Raw genomic sequence first — 27500 nt, forward strand, 5'->3', positions numbered from 1 at the left:
CTAGTAATTAAATTCCACAAAGTGTGTGAGAATCATCAGCAGCACAGCTCCCTGCTGCGGGAGGGAGGGAGCCACTTCACCCAGTGGCCCTTCCTCTGCTCCATCACACAACGCACGCAATCAAAACTCACTGGCTGACATGGCAACAAACATGTGAACTCACAAATGAAGGTGTGTGTGTGTACAAGCAATCAAAACTCACTGGCTGATGGTGCATACACACTAACGGCGCGGACGTCCACAGTACGTCCATGTCACGTGTCCGTTATCAGTCCGAAACGGTTAGAATACATGAAAACCAGGGCTTGACACTGGCACCTGCAACCGGCCAAATGCTGGTAAAACTTGGCTGTGGCTAGCAACAATTTCGGTGTCACTAGCCAATTTGGCTCATAATCTATTTGACCCCTTGTGTATCAATTGTTTGTATTTAAGTTCAAGAAAAAGCTCAGTTACTCTGTTTCTATTTGTTTGATTTATTTCCATGTAGAAAGCTATGCACTCATCTTCTTGCATTAGCAACCCATCTTCTGAAGTTAGATGTACAGTATAATCATGATAAAAAAAAAAATAATATCAAAATTGTGGCTAGTACAATAGGTGAATGGCTAGTGAATTGGTAAAAACACTCGGCACAGAGGCCGGTGAGTAAAAAAGTTAATGTCAAGCCCTGATGAAAACAAATCATGCCTTGCACACAGGAATGCGGTGTAAGCGCGGCGCATGTCCGTCCCGACCGGACATGTCCGCGTTGCTCCTTGAAAATAGGACTCAAGTCTATTTTCCTGCGCGGACGTCTGCGTTCCCATTGAAAATGAATGGCTGCTGCCCGCGGATAGAACGTGGACGTTGACTGTGCAGTGTGAAAGGCAGCCCGCGAACCTCTCGGACTCGCACAGCTCATGGAGACGTTAAGGAAACGTGCCGTCTGTGTGTGTATGTACTGTGAGATGGCAACAAACATCTGTGCTCACAAATGAAGGTGTATGCGTACACGCATGCACGCACGCACGCACGCACACACACAGAAGTAAAGCAAAACTGGATCCCAAAAACCGGCCTCTGGCAAGGCAATGATGCTTGCGGCAATTAGGGGCTAGGTGCCCATTTGTCTCTACCTACTCTACGTTCTGTACTCTTCTTTCTGCAAGTTAGAGCCTGGATGCAAGTGTGCCAGGCTGTCCAGAGAGAGACAGGGTATTTTCTGTCTGTCTGTCTCCCGACCTCTGTCCGTCTTTCTGCAATTAGAGCCCATGTGCGACTCGGCCAGGCCGTCAAGAAGCAGACAGACGGTTGGGCTCCTGTCTTTGTCTTTAATAACTTTACTTTCATATCGTGTGGCATTCGATGTCCTACAGGAACAGAGAAAGTGGAGTGACGGAGAGTAATGTAAAGTAAGCAGGAAAACATTTGTCCTCTTGGATATATTAAGCTTACTATATATTACCATCTTACAATATTGCAATGATGCAACATGCAATATGTATAAATGTACAAGACTGTGGCCGTGGTTTAGCTGCAATAAGTGGTTACAGAGTTTCCCATTGTCACAAATATTGGTATTTGAGTCAGTGTGGGGTTCAGATCAAGAAAATTCTTGTAAAATGCTTGCATTGGAAAATGTCTAAAAAAAAACAGGTTTAAATATCTTAGAACTCCTGTTCTACTATTCCAATAAGTTATTGGATGACTTTTGTCTGAAATTAAGATTGACTTGACTGACTGGATGTTTTTATTTGAAAATAGACAAAAAAAACATCAGGTGGATATACGGCTGACATCTCTGTTAGAAAACTGCTAGAATGATATTTTTTAAGCACATAATTCTATATGTGCGCATGAACAGTGTTGATGCCCTCTGCGACAATCTTCAATGTACTGTCAATAGCCATGAAAAAAAGAGAATACATTGAATGAGAAAATGTGTTCAAACTTTTGGCCTATGTATGTATTTCCACATATCCTCTCATGACGCAAATAATAAAAGGATCAATATCGAGGGCGTTTGGGCTCAGATGTCTTAACAAAAAATATTGGTATTTGAGTCTGTGTGTTTTTGTTTAGTTTTCTTTAACCTACCTTAATTCGTTAAATTTCAGTGAATTCAGGTCTGCTTTGTTGTAGACAAAAATGAACTAAGCTGTTGACGTATTTCCACAAATCCTCTCATGTTGCAACTAATAGAACAGTCAATAACTCAGACGTCAAGTTGTACAACGACAGCTAATGCCGATGAATTAATTAGTAATTGTATATTACCGTAATGTACTGCAATGAATGCTTTTTAGATATCCCACTATTTTTTTTTAAATCCATGGAATAGTGGCAACAGTATTGGTGTCTTTGCTACTGGCTAACCTGAATGATACCCCCCCACCAACTTGACGAACAAAAATTCTGCTGCAAACACTGTCAATCTCTGTGGGAAACTGACAGTACAATCTGTGCTATTGTGCTCCAACATACTAAACTATTTGCTGTATCAGATGGAGACCTACTGACCCTGCTGCCCTCCCTCCCTCCCTGGCAGACAGTGTTGCCAGATGTGTCTGATCAAATCCTGTCCGAAAGGTTCCCAAAAACCACCAAAATCCACCCAATTTCAGCAAAATGCATTTATTTTTATGGGCATATTACTGCAAAAAAAGCGCCAAATGGTCATTTTTTTCCTGTTTTTACCCGCAGACGGCCATCCTAAGCAGCGCAATTGGGCAGGTAACCGCCCAATCTGGCAACACTGCTGGCAGAGCATGGGCTTGCTACACTCCTCCTACTGGACTCACAGTGAAGACAAAAGATGAAAGACCAAGTGTGTAAGTAAGTGTGTAGGCTGTTCATGTATCGCAGGTCGTATCGTTCCCACAGCAGTCGGCCTTGTCATCACAAATTGGACATTCTCTTCACAACGCGCTGCCATAGGCCTACTGTGTGGTGGTGGGATGTGATAATGTACGGTAATTAGGGTGAAAGCTTGTGCTGTACTGTATTGGAAACCTAAAGATATGTGGCTGAATGATGACTCGACAAGCTATGAACAGACACTCGAAGCGTTTAACTAATTGTTGCCATTGCTAAAGCTATTAGTGTTTGTTCTGTAAACTTGTTAACATTACGTACATTTCTGTGTGTGTGTTCATGCATTGTTCCTTAAAACCTGTCCAATCCAGCAAATGAGAGACAATTTTGGCTAGGGCTGCACAAGAAATCGAAAATGTATCGAAATTGCAATATCAAGAGTGGCGATATGCGTATTACGAAAATTACTTCAATATTAATAACAGGTAAAAATGCTCTGAGTCATCCAATCACTAGCTGAATGTCAACAAATGTGCGAGAAGTCTGCCACGACCAAAGCCACGCCCCCCACACAGACCAACAAATTAGTGACAAGAAAAACACTTGGCTATATTTCTAATTATCGTTTGAATATCGTTATCGAGGTATTGCATGTGGTTATCGAGTATCGCATTTTTCTCTGGTATCGTGCAGCCCTACTGGCCATCATAAATTGGTCATTGATCAATATGGAATTTAAGGAGACGATGACCAGACTTTTTGCCACATCACCCTGCCCTATGAACATAGGACATTTGTACAGACACTGGGCTCCAAAGCCAATGAAGTGTCCATGTGTGACAGTAGTCCTGATTGTGCATTGAGGTGGTGGCAGGACGAGGAGATGTAGGACACTGCGCCAAAGTCCTCATTAACACCAAAAGCACTTCTGACAAAACTCTGGCGATTGCTTGCTGGGCAAATGACTCAGCAACCCATTTCTACTCCCCATAGACAATGAATGAGAAGCTACAGTAACTCAGCACCACTATCTATGAGCAGCAAAACTGGCCATTTCTCCTGTTTATTTTTTTCCAGGAATGGTTAATACATTGCCAATGTTCACGTTTTGGAAATGCATTCATTTCACACAAGGCCAACAACAAGTAGGCCTACACCTGTTACTTACTGGCATCAGGTGCTTGTGCTGCGTTTGTGTCAATGTTGATGGTGTTATGCTTATGCATCTCAATTTAAAAAAAAACACACACACAACACACACACAAATTAACGTTAACAGTTGAGGGAATTGTAAATAATCTTACCTGGACGCTTTGAAGTACCCAGGCACACTTCTCCCTGATGTTGCGGAAGGGACAGCGCTTGGAGAGCATGAGGATGCGAGCCAACATGTCATTCAGATCGGCTGCCACATGGGGACCAGTCGCTGCGTCGCCGGGGGACGCCGGTTCGATCCCTTGGGCGCGCCTCAGAACCTCTTGGCTGATGAGTTCCATAGCCGACTCCCTTGAACTCGGGTCGCGGCTGCCCAACGCGTCCCACCTCGCCATGATTTCGCGAACATCCTCCATCGTTGATTTGATGACTTTTTCAAAAACCTATTTTCCACGGGCCAGCTGAACCGTGTGATGAATGAGAAAATAACAAGAACAACAAGGTTTTACGTTTGCTTAAGAAAGTAAACAAATTCGAACCAACCAGACAGTTTATGATAATTAAGTGCTTGGAGCGTTGGTCTGACACACATAATAGACCTTGATGCTCAGCAAAGATTTAGCTGCGTTCCGCTGCAAGAGCCGCAGCTTATTCAGATCAGGCTCAGCACTGGAATGTGTCATCATCCTAATAATTAAAAGAGTAGCAGACGAACACGTCGGTCGTCCTTTGGTTCATAACAAGCTTCATAAATCCATCAAATGAGGAAAAAACACACTCAAGGAATATTCTAGCGCTGTCGATTTGCTGAGCTCCGTCCCAGAAGAGAGCTCGCAACTATCTTGAGACTGTTACCTAACGCAAAGCGTAAACAACATCTTTTTCTAAGGGGCGCCTGCAAACAGTCGGCTTTGGTATGGGGCTTTGTGCACTGCATACACATCAACGAAAAGGCTTAAGAAATACTGTGCATGTTGTACCACAGGTTGACAATGACAAGGTTGAGTTGTTTTCCATGCACAGATAAACATGAACAGGTCCCAGAGGATAATCTATTGCTATTACATGGGAATTGAGTGTTGTCCAACAGTCTCTAGGTGATCTGCTCCACATACACACACACACGTCTCTATTCAAAGTCGGACAGACACACGGTAGCTGATAACTTATTCAACAGAATAACATATAGCATGTTCTATAACCTTTCCCGTTTTTGTGGTGAAGTGACAGCATATGGATAACCAGACACCCGAGTAGGTTACCCTAATACTGATCTAGAAACAGACGTTAGCAACCCATTCAATCTGCTAAACAAAATCCCATGCCTTCAAGATGTTTAACCGCCACTCAACAATTGTCAGGGACAACATTATGTTGCAAAAGTCCTAATTCCAAAAATAAAGTAACCAAACGCTGTCATTCAGGGCCACTTACATTATTTCATGACGTTTTGTAACAGAAAGCACGTCTCGACTGCGCCGCTGGCTGACTAGTCCTTCTCCAGCACACTGAAGAACGAGGCGAGGGAACATTTGACAGACATGTTGAAAGAGCCAATGGGAAGAACAGCGTGCAATGTAGGTGGGGCATATACGACCGGGAACCAAACATCGCGCGTTGGAGGTGTTCCCTGCTCCTGAGCTTGGGAATTGTGGGACTTTGAGTCAAAGAGCCGTTACCCACTGAATTATAGGTTGAAAATTAAACTACATTATTGTTATGGGGCCCGGAGCCGTGGGGTAGGGGGCTGTATGGGATCCACTGATCTGTCAACTACCCTTTCTCGAAACAAACAAATGAATTAATAAATAGACAAACAGAAGCCAAATGTTATTGTTTTCCCTTGTTCCATTTCATCTCCAGTTAGAAATCACAAGGCCTATGATTTGTGAAGCAAGTGAAATTGTGAGCATAACATGCATAAAATGTTAGTGTTAATGTCAGTATTAATGTTAATGTGTTAATGTCAAACCTACATTGCTCTGAGTCGTATTGAGAGATTCAAAGGAAGCTTTTGCTTTTCATTGAGTAGGAAAGTAGGCCTATCAGCCATATTGAACTAAAAAGATGTTTGACGAGCTCAAAAGACGCAGCCAAAAGTGTGGCTCTATTAGGAAAGGACCATTTGACCTTCACTATTATTGCATTGTTTATCATTGCACCCTTGGGAGTTAAGCTGTGCAGAAAAGCCACCATGGAACATCATAGAGGATGCAGAGAAAGCCTCAAGATGGCTCTGGATCCAGAGGGGGGATCCTTGGAGTAGCAGGCCACTTGGACACAAGTCGGGGCCTGATCACCCCCGGCTGGGTCGCCTGAGCGAGACCTGAAACACCCTATGACCTCGGGTTCATCACTGATGATGTGTCCAAGTAGCACCTAGTGGAGTACTCAAGAACATTTATAATACACACCCACTCAAGGGCAGTGGTTCTCAACCTTTTGTAAAATAAATTCCCCCTCGACCTCATCATAAGCATCCCAATGCCCCCTTGAACTCACCATAAGCCTTCCAACGCCATTACAAAACATGTAGGCCTATCTATTAGGGACTGTTCGTTATTTATTTTCGGGGTCACCGGAAGAAAATGGGGGGGGTGGGGGGGGTGGGGGGGGGGGGCTGGGGTGTCCTGTAATTTTTTTCATTGCTGTGGGGAGGGTCATCAAAGTTTTGAAGAACATTATCAGTAGACTAAATGCACGTAATGTCCCCGCCTTCGTGAAGTAGGCTATATTTTTGTAGATCAGGATGCAATAACATTCAGTTAGCAGCAGCGCTGGTCAATCAACATTTGTCACAAAAATAAGGTAGAATTTTTACTATTTACTATTTACTATTTACTATTTTACTTCTCCGTAGGGGAGGGTCATACTTTTTTTTTTGACAGCGTTGCGGGGAGGGTCATCAAAGTTTTGAAGCTTGCTAGGGGAGGGTCGTGCAAAAATTGACGATCAAAGGTGGACATCTTCCGGCGACCCCGAAAATAAATAACGAACAGTCCCTTATTATTATTATTATTATTATTAAAATTATTTAATTATGACGGGGGGCCTCCTGACCAGTTGTGCTTAGGGCCTCCAAAACCTAAGCAGCGGCCCTGCAGATGCATATAGGCGATAATATCTAAGCATTTGAACATTCCAAATGTCCTGTATAAATGGTCTGTAATGTAGATAGAATGAGCCATTTTAGCAAATCACTGGTGAGACTCGATGAGGACACCTAGTCTGGTTGAAGCATTGGCGGATACGAAGAAGTATTTGTTCATGGCCGTAACTACCATTGAGGACACAGAGGGCATGTCCTCTGTATTTTCTTTTTTCAGTAATGTAAAATTAATCTATGATGAAAATCGGTATATGATCAACAATAATACTGTAAATTCTGTCTGTATACGTCACCCCCATTTATTCTCAAGGCACTGATTAATGAAAACAAACTAAAGAGTGTGACTGAAGAGTTTGAAGCAATCTAAATGTACAGCACGCAGTATGACCTCTGTATTTGAAAATGTCTGGTTGCGGCCCTGTATTTGTTGTCAGACTCTGGTGTTGTTATGGAACTGTTATGACAATATGTAATTGGATACATGTTTAGACACTGCTGTGAGCAAGGGGCTTGGTATCCTTTTTAAATATGGAATGTCCAGACAGAGGCTGCATCGTAGAGGTTGCAATTGTAACGGGCAACTAGCAGAGTGTGGTGTGAAACTAAACCTCCCTTCCGAAGCCTCATACAGTGTCGGATTCGGTAGCGCTGAGCTATCGGACTGGTCCTTTAGCTGGTGCATTGCCTCACATACCAAAACTGGAGTGTTGACTTGGAGGTGGTGGGTTCAAGCCAGAGTGGCGGACTGCGCAGCAACACCTGAGTTACACTGGTGCCATGACCTGGGTGGGAGGGAGGTTTAGGGGGGTGAGGGTGGCGTGGAACGTTAGTAAACCTCCCTCCCAAAGCCTCATACAGTATTGGTATAGTGTCGCTGAGCTATCAAACTGGTCCTTTAGCTCAGTGGTATCGTGCTGAGCCTCCCATACCCGAACTGGAGCATTGACTAGGAGGTGGCGGGTTCGAGCCCCGCGTGGCAGACCGAGTGGCAGGAACACCTCACTCACACGCAGGATACAGGTTAAAGAGAAAACAAGTGCAAATAAACCTGGCGCCATGGCTAACTTTTTTTTTTTTTTACAACATACAGATGTGTAACACACTCTGAGCAGACAGACACACAGCAGGGTCATTGCACTAGGCCTATGTGAACAAAAGTGATCATAGATGGCAATCTAGCCCCCTGGCCAATTATGCATGTGATGTTTAGTGTTTGGCATCACCCGCAGGCGACCCAAAATACTGCTGGCAGAAACACAGACAAACAAGCAAACAGACAGGGTCATTGCAATACCTAGTCAAGTGCCCTCCAGGGTAATGAGTGTATGAAAAAAAACTCTGAGCCAGGTGACAATTAAGAGTTAAGGAAATGGAATAGGCCTAACTTGATGAAAAATATTGAGGGAAATTAAATTAAAAGGATGAGGCAAGGCATTTTTACTTTAGCCTAAGATGTTTTCCTTAGTCTGTTCCTTGCATTAGTTGGTTAAAGGTGCACCGTGTAATATTTTTAATTTGAATTCACGCTGCCCATTGACAAATGTCATGAATACTTATATCTACAACCAAATTCTAAGTATTCATTATGAATACTTAAAAGGTAATTTCAGTGAATTTCAACACAGTTGTAATGCTCACACTACCCTGGACTTATCAGTACCTGAGGTTTTTTTTTTCCTTCTTCAGCCTTTTCCGAGATCCTGGTCATTGTAATGGGGGCAGCGCTTTGTTTACATTTTTTTTTTTTAAATCATTTTTATTTATTCCCAAAAACATCCGAAAGGTTATACAACATCAGCAAACAACAAGTAGCAAACAGCGGTACCTTTTGGGAAAATATTTGGAGTAGACCTATGTTATTTTTCTTAAAAATGTAAACAAACGCTGCCCCCATTAGAATAGCACATATCTCGGAAAGAGCTGAGTCAAAAAATGTGGCATCACCGGGTACTGACAAGTCAAGGGTATCGTGAGCAATACAACAGCATATTGAAATTGGTCCTTAAGCAACTTACGGTCTTTTCCATGGTCCACCAATTAGAATTTCCAGAGATTTTTTTGCTGCAAAACTTACTGTTCTTTGGTTATACTAAATATTGGTTTATTATTTAGTAAAATATTACTGAAAAGATCAAATTTGGTAGGCATCAATGTGCAGCATAGTTGCAGTAGTAGGCTACCCATTCTGGCCAACCATTCTACACCTTTAAAGGAACAGTCCACCCTTTTTGATTTTCACATATTTGCAGTATTTCCCAGCGTTATTCATGATGGGTGCATATAATTTTCGTCTATGTGTTTCCATTGCCTAGTTTAACAGTACAGCCAAATTAAGCCTAGCAATGCAAGTCTATGGGGCAAACAAAACATCATCAAATGTACAAAGTACTTTAAAATTAATGTAAAATTCACCAGAGTGCAAAAGAGCTAATCCTGTCCTGTGATCATTTGTGGCTTGATGCTAATGCCTCCATTCACTTCCAGTGATTATGCTAAGCTATGCTAATAATTCTGATCCAATAAATCTAAGTACTGAAATAACTGAGAAGAAAATGATATACGTATTCATGAATAATGCTTGGAAATACTGCAAATATGTGAAAATCAAAAAAGAGTGGACTGTTCCTTTAAGTCCCTTGCAAAATGAATTGCAACAAGCAACTCTGGCCAGCAGAGGTCCCTGTTTTATCAAATCATCATTCATAGTGGTGTGACTTATTCAGAAAGGCTGGGATTTTTTTTAATTTATTTTTTAAAATCTAAAATACATTTGGCCTATGCCATGACGAACCAGCATAAATATGTAGGCCTATATTAACTGAAAATGTAGCCTATTTTGATTAGGCAAAGATTGAAACTGAAATTAAGATGCACTCCCATGAGAATTTATTTTTCAACAACAGGTCCACACACAGTGCCTAGACTAGAGTACTGCATGAATAAATGAATCATCTACCACTTGGTTAAGAAATCCTCACACGTTGTGGTAGAACTAGACCTCTGGCATAAGGGCCAAACTCTGCATTCTATCCCTCTTGCTTTCAGACTTCAGATTTCCCAGAATTCCGTGAACTCCAGCGATGACACCAGCAGCAGCAGCGCTGTCTCCGATTGCTGAAAGAGGACCAGAGCAACACAGAGGTGGCGTGAGCCATCGGCTTTTCTCTCCGAGAGACTGTAGGCTTGGATAGTTCACTCTCAAGCACTGCGGACATCCTGAGTCGTGATCTGAAGGAGGTTTTCATCTGGCTGGTTTTAAGAGCGTGAGCCTTCCACCATGGCTCTTTACGAATATGTCACGCAAGAGCAACTCGCGGGTTTTGACAAGTATAAGGTAAGGACGCAGCGATATCTACCTTACACATTTTGTCTAGTTCTATGCCTGTCATGTTGCCCTGAAGATGTGTGTGCTTATCCAGCTAATGTTAGCTGTAGAACTAGCCGCTGCTGACTTGAACTGTTCATTTCTCAGTGTGACAACCAGCCCATAGCAACACTAGCAAGCTAACATTTCCAACCGGTATTATCCCCTGGTTCATTTTGATAAACCAAGAGTAGCAGTTTAGGGTAGTGGTTTGTTTATCGATTCAGTTCAGTTCAATCATTCCGGTTATCCGCTTAGAAGTTAATTTGCCCCTCATTATTAGCAAACCGAGACTAAAGACGGGCAGCTAGGTGTCCATGCTTGGTAACGTGGTTTACGCCTATGTCCTGGGCTAGCTAACATTGGGACAAAGCCGGCGTCTTCTTGTCCTTATTAAGGATTTGATGTTAACAACCAGCTATGTGTTTATGTTACCAACGTCGTCTCAGTGGTTGCAAATGGGGTGATATTGTATCATCTGCTGCTGGCTGTCCTGGAGCTGCATCTGGGCAGCTAACACTAGCTGGCTAGCGACTGTTGGAAGGTTGGGATGGGCAGTATTCCTGGATCCGTGTCTGTCTTCACTCACCCAACCAGTCTTTTTCCACGAGATGTGCTAGCCTAGTATCTGCATACATGATTATCCCCCCAGTTATGGTTATACACTCAACCGTCCATAGCTGTTGGGGTATCACGAGTGGTCCATTCATTAGCTGACTGCCTCATGCTTTCTTTCATTTCAAGATGTTAGCTGAAGACTTGGGTCAAATCATGACTGCCAGCTTGGCTATCAGAAAATGACTGGAGATACAAACAATGAGCGAACGGCAAATATTTGAGGTTTGCCATTAGGTTAGGTACAACAAGATACCATTATTACACGGGGGGTGTTTACAATCCTTAATCTGGATTATTGTCATATTTGTGCTGTCTCATTTTCTCATTACTGTCAGTGACATTCGCTACATTCCGAGCCTTCCTTGACCCTACACAGGGCACGCTTACCGTACGTTCTACTCAGTGTGATTTTCCCCTCTATTATTGTGCGTGAGGTTGTGTGACATGGCATGGGTGTGGTGAACTTTGACTCCATTCGCATTCACCGAATTTTTACTATGGGTCGCCATGACTCGAGGCGTAACCTTAGACAAGCCCGTAAGGCAATCAGTGGTCTCTCCCCTTCACCACCGGCATTCGTCCGCCGTAGTGGAGTGAGCAGTGACGTGTATAAGATAATCGCAGGGGACTGGGGCGATCATCTGTCTAAAACAGATGTGAATTAAATGATCTCCCTTCCCCTTCTATTGGCTCACTGACTGTCAGCTGGTTGCTGTATTGCGTGCTGTTGTGAACTACAACCACTTGGACCTATGCACATATGACAACAACACGACCCTGGCTGGATATGACCTTATCATCAGCAGACAATTCTGTTTTCTGTCTGGCATGACTATGCTGATTGGCCTTGACACTGAGTGTTACTGATCATGTAGGAAGCGACCACACGACGAAATTGATTTGTTGTGCATATCCCGCGGTGTTTTGCCTGCTCACCTCCCAACACACACACACACACACAGGGTTTGCCGCTTTATCATGAAGGAGGCAAGCAGTCTGTGTGTGGCTGGTGTATAATTAATGTGCAAAGGAGTCTGCCAGTGCCAGCTCACAGGGCAAGCCACCCTGTTCAATCTTATGCAGTCTCGTCTGACCTCACGTGCTGGGGGGTAGGATGTGCGTTTCGGCCAACCTGAGTTCATCACTGCAGCTAACTTGGCTTATCGGTCTGTGGCTTATGCTCACACCTGTAGGCCCTGAATGCAAATAAATGCATTAGTGCCTCCGTTTTTACCCTCCCTGCCTCACTTTCATTTTGACACACATGCGTACAGGCACACACACACACACACACACACACACACACACACACACACACACACACACACACACACACACACACACACACACAATATAACACTAAGCCGACTCTTTTATCCAAAGCGACTTGCAGTTCTTAAGATATGGAGTGTAATCTACAGTCTCTACTGCAGCAATGGGTTAGCTGCCTCAGTAATGGTTAAGCTTAAGCGGTTAGGACGTCAGACTTGTAGCCCAAAGGTTGCCGGTTCAACTCCCGATCTGCCAGGTTGGTGTAGGGCAGGGGTCCCCAAACTTTTTTGTCTGGGGGCCACATCATCGTTCCTGACTGTGATCAGGGGCCGGGATCAATCATGTGGGCTGTATACTAGGCCAATGCCTATTATAGCCATAATTTCTAGCACGGCAATCGCCATTACACGCTGAAGAAGGGCTCTGCCCGAAACGTTCGTAGGTGAATAAACAGAGAACAATCTGAAGAGTGCTGTCCTTCGCTTCCTTCATTCATAATTTCTAGCACAAAATAGCTCATCATTACAAGTGATTTGCAAAAGAATTGAGTGAGTACATCAAGACAAGAAACTTCTGGTGATTCACACTAAGTTAGTGAAAATTAAACTGTAGGAAGGCCTGTTGATAAACAAAATAAAATATTTAAAATATATATTTGATATTTTTTCTGTGAGGATTGCGTCTTTGGGCCAGTTCAAATGGTGAGATGCAGAGAAGTGGAGGGCCGTTCAAAGGGGCCTGGCGGGCCGCATCCGGCCCCCGGGCCTTAGTTTGGGGACCCCTGGTGTAGGGGTTTGACTAACCAGTGCTCTCCCCATCCTCCTCCATGACTGAGGAATGCTGAGTATGGTACTGTCCCGCGGCACTTCTCCTTTGGGGCGCCGTTTGGGGCTGCTCCCTTGCACAGGTGAAGCATGAATGCAATTTCATTGTGTACAGTGAGCACTGTGCGCTGTGTAATGCTGTGTCACAATGACGATGGGAGTTTCCCAGGCGGGCTTTCACTTTACACTACTTGCACTTACTTACCGTACACTTTGACCTTTTATGTGTGGATGGGCTGCTAAAAAGTTAATTGACACCCCTGACAAATGTACCACACAAAATGCAGGTGTTTGAAGATTCACACACGCACACACACGCACACACACACACATACACACACACACGCACACGCACACGCACACATACACACACACATACACACACACACAGATGTTTTGGGAGGTTTTCTGAAGCAGCATTAGAATTGACTTGTCTCATTTGTCTTCCAGCAAAATCGCTTTTCATTATTATTTTTCACATTCTCTTTCCTTCTGCTTCCGTATTACATTCTCTCTCCCTCTTTCTCTTTGCCATATTGCATTCTGTCTCATTTTCTATTGCCTGCTTGATTCTATGCATCATTCTGAAACATCGTGTGTGTGTGTGTGTGTGTGTGTGTGTGTGTGTGTGTGTGTGTGTGTGTGTGTGTGTGTGTGTGTGTGTGTGTGTGTGTGTGTGTGTGTGTGTGTGTGTGTGTGTGTGTGTGTGTGTGCAGTTCTCAAATAGCGTGATCCACAGCAGGGATGCGTGTTTTTGGCTCATTTTGAAATGTCTCATCATCTGGAGACCTGTGTTGATGTATAGCTTAGGGTTCAGCTCAACCACACACGTGTGTATGCGCGCGCGTGTGTGTCTGTGTGCGCGCGCGCCTGCACAAGGAGAAGGACGTTTACTTGGGGTTGTGCATAATATGTCGTTGACAGAATATGGGTGTGTGAGCGAGTACACGAACGAGTGGGGTGGTTGGTGTTGCTTGGAAGAACCCGTAATACTTGCTGACATGAGCTTTCTATACAGTGTGTGTGTGTGTGTGTGTGTGTGTGCCTTTATGAAAAGGCAGGGGAAGTGTAAAATATGCAAATGGGTGGTGGTTTTGGTTGCGATATGAGTGAGATGGCTAAATGGCAAGATGCTGGTCGTCTTTTGCATGCGGCTGTAACACAGTACCATGTTTTGACACCTGCAAATGCTGTAGTGCGTGCGTGCGTGCGTGCGTGCGTTAGGCCTACCCCCGGGCTGCACTGCACATGGAATTCAAAGTAGAAATGGCTGTGCTGATATCACTATAACAATATCGTAATAATAAGCAATTGGATGTGTCAGCCCCAAAAGAGTACAAATTTCACTCTGTAAACATTTTCATTCCTAGTGTAGGCACAGGAGAAGTAGGCTTAGGTGACCGTGTGTGTGTGGGTGAGTGATCAAAGATGTGTAAAGTCTGCAGGGGACTAATGAAGAGCTCTTGCCTGATTATCATCAAATTTCAAATCTCCATTCGAGATGTTGGTCTGACAAAGAATATAACAAATACCGTTTCCCAAACGGCATGGTGAACCCACCTCCCTCGGTTTGCTACTAGTCGAGGCCAGTAAAGGCTGTGCTGCTGACGAAGTTCAAACCAAACATTTTCTGAGTCCCAATAGGACGTCTCCGCTTAAACCACGTCACTGCCTTGAACACGGCTCTACCCAGGGCTGTTGGAGCTGCTCAAAGTTGATTGCTCCCCCGACAGTGGGTGGAGTTCCCGATTCCGGATGCTCCTGGCCTGACTAGAAGCAACGCCAAAGGTGTTTCATCACTAGGATGGCGTGGCCTGGCTAGAAGTGCTCTGTGATCACTTTTAAACTGACTGTATGATTGAATTAGTTGCAGAACGGTAGGCAACTTTGTGTGCAAACACACAGACACACACACACACCACTGTGCGCATGAGTGCCCCCAACCCCTCACGCTTATATTCCCTTCACTGTTTGATTCTGATACAGTGCACCATTGCAGTTCCTGCTCCAATATCTCTACTTAGCCATGGGCTGTTTGGCACAGACCAAAAACAGCATACAGCCAAACGCATGAGTGCACCGTGTCATCTCATTCAGCTTCCTGTCCCTGTCTGATTCACACACATATTACGCATTACTGAGGGCTTAAGTGTTGTAGCCCATTTTTTTTGTGGTTTTATTTATAATTTCCAAATGTACTTTGTGAGCGTATTGCCCAGGGCAACATTTACCCCCGCCCATGAGCTGTTTTTGGTGATATTTTTTGTTATTATAATGGAAGCCTATGTTCTATGGGAACATTAACATTTATTCCATGTTTTTTAATTTTTTTATGGCATGCTTGTAGGAAAACGCTAGTGACAAGCTTTGAGTTTAATTATGCTAGTAGGACGCAGACTTTACTGTGTGCCGACCTGTCACTCTACAGTAGGCATGCCTTGGTTTTACAGAAGGTGGATACTTTTCTCTCAACTTCAACACATCTGTTCTACTTTCCACTTCTGCAAAGCATGAAAGTCACTTGATGGCTTATTTGTTGTCGCGTTTGACTGAAATGAGACTTCGCTTGAAACAAGTGAAATCTAGAGAAATGTCTGTAGGCTGTTGCAGAAATGCTGCCTGGGGCTGTGTGTACCTACCCAGATGCGATGGTATTTAGAAAGCATGCACCAGGCTACTGAACATATTTGAGTTTTACTTTTAATAGCCCAGGGCGCTGAAAGCAAGTTGTTGGCAGCATTGCATGCCAAGTGGCAATAACACAGTCTTTTAATAAGTCAAATTGACGATCTGTACTGCCAAAGCAAAGTGTTTGCTGTAATGCTGATTGTTAGACAGTGACTGTCATACGGACACACTTAAGTTAGTTTTCTGCATTACATTATGTTACATTATTTATAGTCTCTAACTTCTGTTGTGCCTATTCTATTCTGTTCCATTCTATTCTATTCTCTCATCCAGTCGATGTTTGTAGTCTGTAATTAATGGTGGTGATGATATCCCACCTGTGTGGTGAATGGATTAACCCATTGATGCCTGTAGCACCTGCAAAAAACGCCTGCTGAATGCCTTTAGCCCTTGTTTGGAAAGTTGCCCTCAGCCTATTAAAACCTAAATATCTTACCCTCTGATGCACATAAAAGCATGAAATGAGTTGCATTTAAACCCCAAGACCATCATCTTGCATCAGTGTTCATTCAGCTGTAATATACCAATATTTTCATTAAAAAAGCGAAAATCTCTAGAGCCTGAATGCAGCGTATGTCGTTCCAGGCCCCAAAGGTCAAAATACGAGTCATCAGGCTAAAATTGATTATTAATTGAAAGAGTGGAATAGAGGCAGCTCCAGAGTGAGGTCCTCCACAGTTTGGATGTCTGAAGACAGGTGATTTACAAATAGAGACTGTTGGAAAAATGAAGAAGCTGACGGCCTATTGAATAAGAAATTGTATCTCTCTGGTTCTGTTGGCCTATGATATCCCTTGTTCTGTTGGCCTTTTTTCTGGGTAGACAATACCAGACAGAAAGTATTGACTGCCAGAACAAAGCCTAGTTTGGATGATGCTGCACACTACCCACTACCCCTTACAAAAAAGTGGACCTAGCGTTCTAAAAATAGCATTTTGTAGAATGCTTCAGTTGCTATCTGAAGTGACCGGCTGTGAACAGGAGTCTGGTATAGAACAAAACTTGAAAAGATGGCCTGCTTATCCTAAGAATAGCCTTTGTCTGATAATGCTGTGCAAACAAAAGTCCTTAAATTCTGCCTGTTTTTGTTGCTCCTTGTACTGACATGTCCCCTTGTGCTCTCTCTCTCTCTCTCTCTCTCTCTCTCTCTCTCTCTCTCTCTCTCTCTCTCTCTCTCTCTCTCTCTCTCTCTCTCTCTCTCTCTCTCTCTCTCATATTGCAGTACAGTGCCGTGGACACCAATCCACTGTCCGTATACGTCATGCACCCGTTCTGGAACTCCGTCGTCAAGGTGAGCCCTGCACGGCATTGTGACATCACATAAGGTGTCCCATTGACAAACTAACTTGTACCCCTAACATTCTGTTTGAAAGTGAACCAACTGCCTGGGGTGGGACAGGGAAGTATTGTGCCATTTCCCATGAATCTCCTTGGGAGACTTAAAACACTGTATAGTTTCCCTTCCTTTTCAAACAATCCAAATCTTTTTTTCGTGCTGAGCCGTTATTTTTGAGAGCCATTAAATGTTTTAAATGACCAATTGGAATAGGTAGTTGGTTTTGTCGACAAGTAGAATTCTTTTGATCACCCTATCAGCACTTGTTCTCGCTGTGGTTCTCAGTGTTTCTAAGCAACATTTCTGCAAATCCACGGCAGTAATCTCGCAAATGCTTCAAAACCTTTGGGGAAGTTTGTATCTAAACTAACTAAAATGGCAAAGTTTGCCTTGTGTCATCACAAACACTCGAGGTGATTCAACCCTGTCATCACATGCAGTTGCCACCTCTCACAGCCTTCTACAGGTTTTCCTGCTGGAGTTAATGTGTGAGCTCCGTAGACCTCTAGGTTTCAAAACACAGGGCACTCAAGAGGCTGGGATTACTCATTTTTATGGTGACATGGGCTTTCTCTGCAAGTTACTCTTCAACCGTTGCACAAAGATAACTTCACCATCCCTTTCTGGCCATAGCCAGTGAGTGAGGAATACGTTCAATAGTTTACAAGGTTACTATGCTGGGATGCGTTTCTCGTCAGCATCGTTGCTAATTAGGTTAGCAATGAACTTGGTTGCAATCATTTCCCATTAGAAACCTACGTCGCTAACTGGTTAGCAACTGCTTTCGAGAAATGGGGTCCTTGTTATAGAGACGACAGTGTTTATGCTAGCAGCCTAGTCAAGCCAGTCTTGCATACAGTAGAAGCCACTGATTTTTGCACCACATTCTCCATGACTGCACCATGCAAGGTCCTTGCAAGGTCTAGCTTGAAACACAGTGGAGGAGGCCTGGACCTATACTACAAAGCTGGTTCAGGATAAGTTAAGGTTAAGTCAAGAAGTAAATCATCTAATGCAAGAGCTTTTCTTCTTTTCATTAGGACTCTGGGCTCTTCTATTAGATGATTTACCTCTAGTCTTAACTAAACCTTAACTTTTCCTGAACCAGCTTTGTAGTATAGGCCCCTGGTATGCGCATGGAATGGGGCAAAAACACTTGGCCCCTGCTGTACTAACAAACATGTCAGTGGCGTGGTTATGTAATCCAATGTAACTCGATCCCTACAGTACGTAGTGAAGGAGAGAACATGTCTGACATAGCCTAGGTTGTCCTCTTTGTGTTTGGCTGTGTCTCTTAATGACTTGTAAATATTTTTTTAATAGACTTTATTATGGACAGGACATTATGAGAGGTAGACAGGAAGCAAATGGGAAGAGAGATTGGGAGGGGTCGGCAAAGGACCCGGGCCGGGAATCGAACCCAGGTCCAGCCGCATGGCATTCGAGTGCCCTACCGGATGGCCATGGCCGGGCCCTCTTAATGATTTTTATTACCGTTAGTCCACAGGCAGTCTCATCACCCACCCACCCATCTGCCTCTTAGTCTAATTAAAATGCGGAAATGCAACATTGATGAGCTTCTCCACCTACTGTAGATCTGATTACCACTAGTGCACGTGTGACCACCTTCTGGCTACTTGTTGTTGTTTTCCCCTTAGACACCTTCTATGGCTCTGCTTACGTCATGTTGTCTCTAACTTGGTTAATCCATCAATTTTAATGACAACTCTTCTCTCTTTCTCTCATCTCCCTCAATCTCTCCCTCAATCTCTCTCTCAATCTCTCTCTCTCTCTCTCTCTCTCTCTCTCTCTCTCTCTCTCTCTCTCTCTCTCTCTCTCTCTCTCTCTCTCTCTCTCTCTCTCTCTCTCTCTCTCTCTCTCTTTTTCTTTCTCTGTCTGTCTCCCCCCCCTCTCTCTCTCTCTCTCCCTCTCTTTCCCTCCCTCTCTCTCTCTGTCTCTTTTTCTTTCTCTGTCTGTTTGTCTCCTCTCTCTCTCTCTCTCTCTCTCTCTCTCTCTCTCTCTCTCTCTCTATCTCTCGATGTATCTCTCTCTCTCTTTCTTTCTCTGTCTCTCTCTCTCTCACTCTCTCTCTCTCTCTCTCTCTCTCTCTCTCTCTCTCTCTCTCTCCCCTCTCTCTCTCCAGATCATGCCAAGGTGGCTGGCCCCAAACCTCATCACCTTTACTGGGTTCATGTTCCTGGTGCTGAACTTCCTCATTCTGTCCTTTTACGACTTTGACTTCTACGCCTCAGGTGAGTCTTAGTAGCAGTCGTCTGCTGATTGCTCACAGCAGCTTGTTTGGATCCCTGTGGACACTTCATCTTTCTCTTCCCTCTCTCCATCTCTCTCTCTTCCCTCTATCCTTCTCTTTCTTCCCTCTCTCCTTCCCTTTCTCTCTTCCTCCCTCTACTCTCTTTCTCTTACACTCTGTCCAACTCTTTCTCTTGCCCCAGTCTTCTTCCTCATTTGTGTCTCTCATCCACTACTGGTCTCTCTCTCTCTCTCTCTCTCTCTCTCTCTCTCTCTCTCTCTCTCTGTCTCTGTCTCTGTCTCTGTCTCTGTCTCTGTCTCTGTCTCTCTCTCTGTCTCTCTGTCTCTGTCTCTCTGTCTCTCTGTCTCCGTCTCTCTCTCTGGTACGGAGGTGTGTGTGGACATGCTTGTGTGTGGATTGGATCACTTGGCTCCCCATGACTAATGTGTAATAGATCCTGCCTCACCCACTCGCTTGCGCTCTCTCTCTTTTCTTTTTTCTCTCTTTCTTTCTTTCTTTCTTTCTTTCTTTCTTTCTTTCTCTCTCTCTTGTTCTTTGTTTTTTTTTTCTCTCGCCCTCTCTTCCTCTCCATAATGCTGCCTTTCTCTCTTTTGCTGTTGTCTTTCCTCTGTCTTTCTCATGACAAGTTCACACTAGCTGGCCACGTTCTCTGCTGTTTTATGTTTTAGAACGTGTGCGTGCGTGCGTGCGTGCGTGCGTGCGTGCGTGCGTGCGTGCGCATGCACTTCTGTGTGTTTGTAAAAAGAGGTGTTGTGTAACACTCCCCACTGTTAACTGCGACCAGAAACATGTATATACAGCCTACATATTTTCATGCAGCTGCGTGTGTTTGTATGTGAGGCCCCTGTGTGTGTGTTCCCAAAACATTGTCAGTCACCCCATTACATTCTGTCTCCTCCTCTCTTGTCTTGCAGCACAGGGACATGTCCACGTGCCAAGCTGGGTCTGGGTGGCAGCCGGCCTCTTCAACTTCTTGGCATACACACTGGGTAAGTGTGTGTGTAGGTGTGTGTGTGTGTAGGTGTGTGTACACTTACTTTGGCACTGAAAGTGATGTGCTGGACAAGAAATTTGCAGCCAAAAGTTGAATAGAGTGACAAAGTTGGCTTGACGGTTAATCATTCAATCTGGTCAACATTTAAAAGATTTAAAGGGACACTCCACCCATTTGCATTAGGCTTTCCATTGTTAGACACCTATGCCGTGTCTCAGATGCCGCACTTATTTATGGCAGTGCGCTGACATTCAGTGCATAGTGCTCACAGTGCACTGGGGGTCTTTAGTGCATAGTGTTGTGAAAAAGTCGGCGCACTATGCACTGTGCCCTGACTGGAAGTGACGGTTGAGCTAGCATTAGCTCACCAAAATATCGGTTGGCTACTGTTTACATTGCACGGTGTGTCGTGCTTGTATTTACATTTTCTACATCCCAGCTGGCAGCTATTTTGTGTACAATACTTGGCTTGGCATGAAAAGGTTGGTGTCTCAGCAACATTACTTACAGAAATACAGGAGACAGTTGACCAAACTCTTCTACTGAACTGAATGTCACGTTTCTTCCGTTTTATTGTCAATATGGCGCCCGTTTAGTGCGTGAAGTGTCCATCGTTCAAGCACTGCGTTTTCCGCCATTGTTAGGGCATCATCCGGGCGCTTTTCAGTGCACTGAACTAACAAATTTTTCCAGTTAAAGCGCCCTATGCACTGAAATATAGTGCCCGAAGTGCACAAGTGCGCCATCTGAGACACCTCACCAGTCATACTTTTGAATGGTCGTGCAACACTCTCTCAATTCCCCCTGGGACAGGAGAAATCTGTATTCACCTCTTAACACTTCCTCCTACAATGATGTAAACATCGTCATTTTGCATCATTGTAGGAGGAAGTGTAAAAGAGGTGGATTTCTGTTGAGACTACAAGCCTTTTTCCCACCCTTTCAAACCCGCCCATAGGGGGTTGGACCTAATGCGCTAACAGACCTATCACAGATCAGTGTGCCAGTGCTTTTGAAATCACTGGCATTGAGGCTCCAGTAAGTCACTAAGTGCATTCGATTTCTCATCAACGCATGCATGCGCATGTAGACAGCAATGCACTCTGGATGAAAATGCTGCATGACTGTTAGATTTCCTGTCAAACTTCAATATTTCGGTGATGTTGCGTTGACGAGGTGACATGTCACATGGTGTCAAACTATCGCGGGATGAATGCGACTGCAGTCAGATCTTGCAACCTCTGCAGTCGCTTATCCCCTTCAACGCTCGTCTGCGGACTGCCTCAGAGGTCAAGCGCCCATGAACTGGTTGGTCAACAACTCACTCACGTGTGTATATGGGTCGTGTCTCACACCTCTACACAAGATTGCACAGGTCCCCACTTCAGCTCCTCCTTCAGCTCATCGTCTCGTTCATATTTGTGGCCGACTTTAAATGCGCTGTATTTAATAACAACCACATCGTGACGACAAGTTCTCACGTGCTTCGTCAATGTTGGTCGACAGCAACAAAGTCGTATTTGCCTACTGGCAGAGCTGCCTGGGTGTGGCCTGTGGAACTTGAGCATTGCAATGCATTATGGGGATTGTTGTCACAAATCCACGAGCACTAAAAAGTCATTTTCTGCCTTTTCTCGGCCAAGAAGGCACTAAATTAGAAATGTATGCTACTATTCTACTACATATATGACCCACTTTCAATACATATTCATGTCTCCACCGGTGGAATGCCCCTTTAACAGAGTGCTGTTTGCATCCTAAAGCAACAATCAATAAACGTATGGCAGGCAGCACAATGCGCACTACAACATTTCCATCCATACCTGTTGGCTGTCAATGAAACTCACAAAGACACACATGAAGAGTATGAAGTCAAATGGGGTTGTTTTCTCCAATTCTTTTAGAAATACAGGAACTGTATGACTCACTGTATTGTGAGCGCGTAATTGCATCATGTCCAATACAGCACTGTGCAACCTTCGTTAGTGATTCAATTAAGCTTGTTATGACCCGTGTGTGTGTGTGCGTGCGTTTGTGTGTGTGTGTAGTGCTGTTAAATTTCCTCTTTGAGATGGCAGACTTGTCACTTCAACTTTTGACCACTGTGTGTGTGTGTGTGTGTGTGTGTGTGTGTGTGTGTGTGTGTGTGTGTGTGTGTGTGTGTGTGTGTGTGTGTGTGTGTGTGTGTGTGTGTGTGTGTGTGTGTGTGTGTGTGTGTGTGTGTGTGTGTGTGTGTGTGTGTAAAAAAAAAATTCTGGGTTGCTTCATGGTGTGTGCGTGTATGAGCTTTTTTCGTTATCTTCTTGGTCAGACCAGAATCTTGGTACGAGACCTGGATGTGGGTGTGTGTGTATGTGCAGAGAATCGTATATGAGAGTGAGATAAAGCAGGCGGGTTCTTCTCCGGTATCCACTTTACGTTGGGTGAACGCCCCTTTATGAGACCTTCGATTAGGAGACCTTAGCGCTGTAGATGGCGGTAGCGCACGTCTTGTGCAAACACCACGAATAGAGAAGAAGGAGGGACAACGCTGGCCTGGTTCACACCAGACGGTGTATGTGTAGCTTCGGTGCCCCCTGGTGGAGCAGAGCTACACACACTACCGTCTGGTACACAGCCATAGAGCACGCTCCGTCTCCAACCAGAAAATAGGCTGAGAATTTATTGCTTCTGCACGGCCTCCTCACCAACAAATTCCTTCAAAAACCTTCCTGTTAAATAGTCTCTAATCTGTCTTGTGACTCCTCAATGTGGGTTACCGTTTATATTGAAGAAATAAATGCTCCGTCTATTTTCTGGTTGGAGACGGAGCGTGCTCTATGGCTGTGTACCAGACGGTAGTGTGTGTAGCTCTACTCCGCCAGGGGGCGCCAAAGCTACACCCACACCGTCTGGTGTGAACCAGGCTAGGACAACCCCCCCTTAGGAAACCAAATTTTGAGCACACGCTTTTGCATTGAGTGGGCGTGTTTCGATTCCTCTATATCCAACCTCTTTGGTATGTGTTTCTAAGCACCTGTAAAGCCGGGTTGATCACACATGAGCCTCGCCCTGTTGTGCTTGCCTTTCATCAGTCATCCTTTGCTACCCATGCATGTTAAGCGTGCATAGTTTCATAAAGTTGACTCGCTTGTTCATACTGTCTCATCAACACTTTGCAAAACCTCAGCAGATTTTAAACTACTCGAAGTCACCTTCTCGTGTGTGCGTGCGTGAGCACGCACAATTTAGAGAGAGAGAGAGAGACATTCAAGTGAAGACAGAATATAAGTATGCATGCATGCCTGCCCACCCACCTGTCTCACTGTTTGACTCATTTGTGTTACTGTGCATGTGTGTGTGTTCAGACGGCGTGGACGGCAAGCAGGCGCGGCGCACCAACTCCTCCACGCCTCTGGGGGAGCTGTTTGACCACGGGCTGGACAGCTGGGCGTGCGTCTTCTTTGTGGCCACGGTCTACTCGGTGTTTGGGCGCGGTGAGACGGGCGTGAGCGTGCTTACGCTCTACTACCTGCTGTGGGTGGTGCTCTTCTCCTTCATCCTGTCGCACTGGGAGAAGTACAACACCGGCATCCTCTTCCTGCCCTGGGGCTACGACGTCAGCCAAGTGGTGAGAAAGAATCCGGCCAATCACGCGCACTCGCTCATCCTAAATGTATGGTGAATTCAGGTAAATTGGGCCACTTTGGGCCATTTGCTTAACATGAAAAAAGTGGCCCAATTTACCTGAATTCACCATACAGTCCTTCCCATAAATTGTGTTGCCTATCCTTGTTGTTAGAACAACAGCTAATAACATATTTGTAACTAGGGATGCACGATCCAATATTATCCGATATTATCCGATACCGATGTTTTTTATTTTTTTTATAACATTTAATACAGACTGACAATGATGGTAGCTGAATTTTGCAATGTCCTCTTATTTTTAGAAGAACTTTTTTTTGTGATGAAATTAGATAAAAAAATAGAGACAAACTAGAAGACAGACAATGAAAGTCACTGTCAAGTCCAATCTTTTAGAACTGTAACATATAAAAAAAACATTGGCGTTAGTATCGGCTCAGTTTTACCCATCGAACCGATGTCCCATGTGTTGACAAATGTCAAATATCAGCCGCAATCCGATGTTGAGGCCGATACATCGTGCGTTCCTATTTGTAACATATTTGTGATTTTTAAGTGACTTGATCTGCTCATTTTTCACAATATTCCCTGTAGGCAACAGAACTTTTTGTCTTGCCAAAACCTGCTCTGTCTGTGTTCATTAAATGATTTATGTGTCTTCTGTGCAACAAGTTTATTTTTGCACAGGAAAGGAGGGTTGTAGCTTTCATATGAGTGACTTCAATTGATGCATTGAAACTCGGTTTATTAGCTGTTGTTTCAACAACATGGATAGGCGACAACTTCTGGGAAGGACTGTATATGTGACTGCCAGGCTATGCTTCAGCCACCGTTATGCATCAATGTGTAGAAAACTAAGTCTCTCCATTTGCGACATCTAGCGCATGTTGCAAGCAGGTCATTGGGGGAGATATTTAAGTCTCATTTGCCAATCCTTCCCCTTCTCTCCCCACTCGTTTCCTGTCTCTCCTCCACTGTCCTGTCGAAAATAAATGCAAAAAAACCCTAAAAAATATATTAAAGATATATTTTTTGAAAAAGAATGTGGTAAGGTGTGCAAACAACCCCTCGCTCTGCCCAAACCGGAATTTCATACACTGGTCTTGGTTATTACACACATTGTATTAAAACAAACCATATTAAGTCAAACATTGTAAGCTGGCATCAAGGTGGCAATTTTAAACCCTTTGTTAGATGACCTGGTAAGATGACCAAGAATGACCTACTGAACTGAATGAACTCCTAATAGAATATCGGACAGAAAGGTTGGAAAGAAAGTATCATCATTGCTTCTTAAAAGAAAAAGAAAAAACATTGGTCACAAGGTACCTTCCATTTAAAGACTTTGAAGAGGATTGTGCATCAGTGTTTCTTCAACGGAGTCAGGTCTCTCAGACCAAGAATTCCTGGCTTGTCCATGCGTTCACAAATCTGTTATCCATCCTATGCTGAGCTCAACCCATACGCTTTACAGAGAATAGCATGCTTCTTGGGATGGTATGATGAGAAAATTCCCTTACAGTACAGTTCAGTTGCACACTGCAATGAAGCTGTGTTAAGGGGAAACAAGTATGAAGATCTGTCAAGATAATCTCTTTACACTTAAGTACTTTCTCAAATATTTCTCACTTTCATTACTCCCCCCCCCCCTCTCTCTCTGTCTGTCTGTCTGTCTGTCTGTCTCTGTCTCTGTCTCTCTCTGTCTCTCTCTGTCTCTCTCTCTCTCTCTCTCTCTCTCTCTCTCTCTCTCTCTCTCTCTCTCTCTCTCTCTCTCTCTCTCTCTCTCTCTCTCTCTCTCTCTCTCTCTCTGTCTGTGCAGACCATTTCTATAGTGTACATAATCACAGCGGTAGTGGGTGTGGAGACGTGGTACTTCCCTTTCTTCTTCAACATCCGCTACAGAGACCTCTTCACTGTCATGATACTGGGTAAGTAGTCCACACGTGCCTGTCAAATATCCACATGTTGTTTAGTTCATTGTCATTTTAATCCTCATTCTTATTGGTTGTTTTTCTTTTCTAACTGAAAGTGAAAGACAAAGACCCACTGGGAATCTCGTTGTCAATGTGACCATGCACACCACCAAACTGCGTTTTATGCCTCACCCGTGCAATCGGGCAGCCCAGCTTTTCCCACCCAAGGTAGCTGTGTGGTGAGAGGGTACCATGCTCAGGGTACCTTGGTCATGGAGGAGGATGGGGGAGACTGCTGGTTAATCACTGTCCCCACCATCCTGGCAGTTTTGGAAATCGCTTACTCATGACTACCTACGTGCCTGTCACACATCTGATTTGGTTCATTGTCATTTAAATCCTTGTTCTGATTGGCTGCTCTTCTTTTCTTTTGCTCTTTCCAGGTTGTGCCTTGACCGTGACCCTTCCCATGAGCCTCATTAATGTTTTAAAGTAAGAGCCTCGATCGCTTGACGATGCTTTTCTGTCTGTCTGTCCCTCTGTCTTTTAATTCTTTCGTGCTCTTTTGTTTCCTTCTGTTTCCGAGATGGAAGAATGTCTGTCTGTTTTTTTTCTCTTTCACTTGAAAAAGTACTACAGCTAAATCTAAACTCATATCATTAGGATTTGAAAGGTGGTCAGCTAGTACAGCTGAACCGGATTCACAGTCATTGGTAAAAGGCGAAGCTAGGCAATGGAATGAATACCTTGCTTTCCAATACCTCCACAAGATGCTTTTCAGACCGACCGTAACGATGCCGGTGTCTGTTCCCGCACCAGTTAAGTTCCGAACTAAAGTGCTTACCTGCGAATCTCCCATGTTCATACTGGGCTGGAACTTTTCCGTGTTGTTTTGTTACCCGGATGAACCTGCTGACGTCCACGTTGTCGTCAAAGTTCGCAGGGACAAACCAAGTATTTTTTTTTCGGTATGCATTGCGAACCGACTTTACGGTTCACGAACCCTAAGATCTGCGATGTGAACACGCCGGCCAGATAGCGATTAGGCGCATGAACGGGCACCAGCACGGTTCTCAGTCGGCCTGAATGCGCCATTAGAGGGCTAAGCATGAATGCTCCCAGCCTTGCGTTGTTGTGGGGTCGTGGGTTTCCGCCTCGGGCTGGATTGTGCAGGATTACCTCACAACACCAACAACAACATCATAGTGGCGTACACAACAACACACTGTCTGGGTTGATGACTCAATCCACACGTGTGGTCAATGCCTCTCTTGTGTCTCGTGCCCATAAACAAGCAGCTAGAAACAAACAGCCAGAGTGTCTTATCTCACTTCCACAGCCTGAATAGGAAGCACACACGTGTAGTATAGCACAGACCTCGGCCATGACTGCTCATATCCACACCTAAATGTAGTCAAGTTGAGTCACATTTCAGAGCAATACCAGTGTTTTCCACAGAACGTTAGTCAGTCAAGGTGGACGGGAGGATGTCCAGACCATGGCTACCTTAGGCTATGTTGGGAAGTTTAATA

The 27500-nt window shown here is 44.3% G+C and overlaps 2 protein-coding genes across 2 annotated transcripts in view; one reads left to right on the forward strand and one right to left on the reverse strand.

Annotated features, from left to right (window-relative positions):
- Positions 1–5437, reverse strand: part of sesn1 (sestrin 1) — a 111703-nt gene extending 106266 nt beyond the window's left edge. Inside the window, exons 1-2 of the mRNA XM_063223381.1 lie at positions 5386–5437; positions 4101–4412 (exon numbers count right to left, since the gene is read on the reverse strand). Of these exons, the coding sequence (XP_063079451.1) occupies positions 4101–4367 (267 nt within the window). The 5' untranslated portion in view covers positions 4368–4412; positions 5386–5437. The remainder of the gene's footprint in view (positions 1–4100; positions 4413–5385) is intronic.
- Positions 5438–9958: 4521 nt separating this feature from the next.
- selenoi (selenoprotein I) overlaps positions 9959–27500 on the forward strand; it is a 28645-nt gene continuing 11103 nt past the window's right edge. The window contains exons 1-7 of the mRNA XM_063223383.1: positions 9959–10394; positions 17049–17117; positions 19306–19414; positions 20349–20423; positions 23776–24038; positions 25875–25983; positions 26412–26460. Of these exons, the coding sequence (XP_063079453.1) occupies positions 10338–10394; positions 17049–17117; positions 19306–19414; positions 20349–20423; positions 23776–24038; positions 25875–25983; positions 26412–26460 (731 nt within the window). The 5' untranslated portion in view covers positions 9959–10337. The remainder of the gene's footprint in view (positions 10395–17048; positions 17118–19305; positions 19415–20348; positions 20424–23775; positions 24039–25874; positions 25984–26411; positions 26461–27500) is intronic.

Source organism: Engraulis encrasicolus, chromosome 18, assembly GCF_034702125.1.
Source record: "Engraulis encrasicolus isolate BLACKSEA-1 chromosome 18, IST_EnEncr_1.0, whole genome shotgun sequence".
In the NCBI taxonomy this organism is placed as follows: domain Eukaryota; kingdom Metazoa; phylum Chordata; class Actinopteri; order Clupeiformes; family Engraulidae; genus Engraulis; species Engraulis encrasicolus.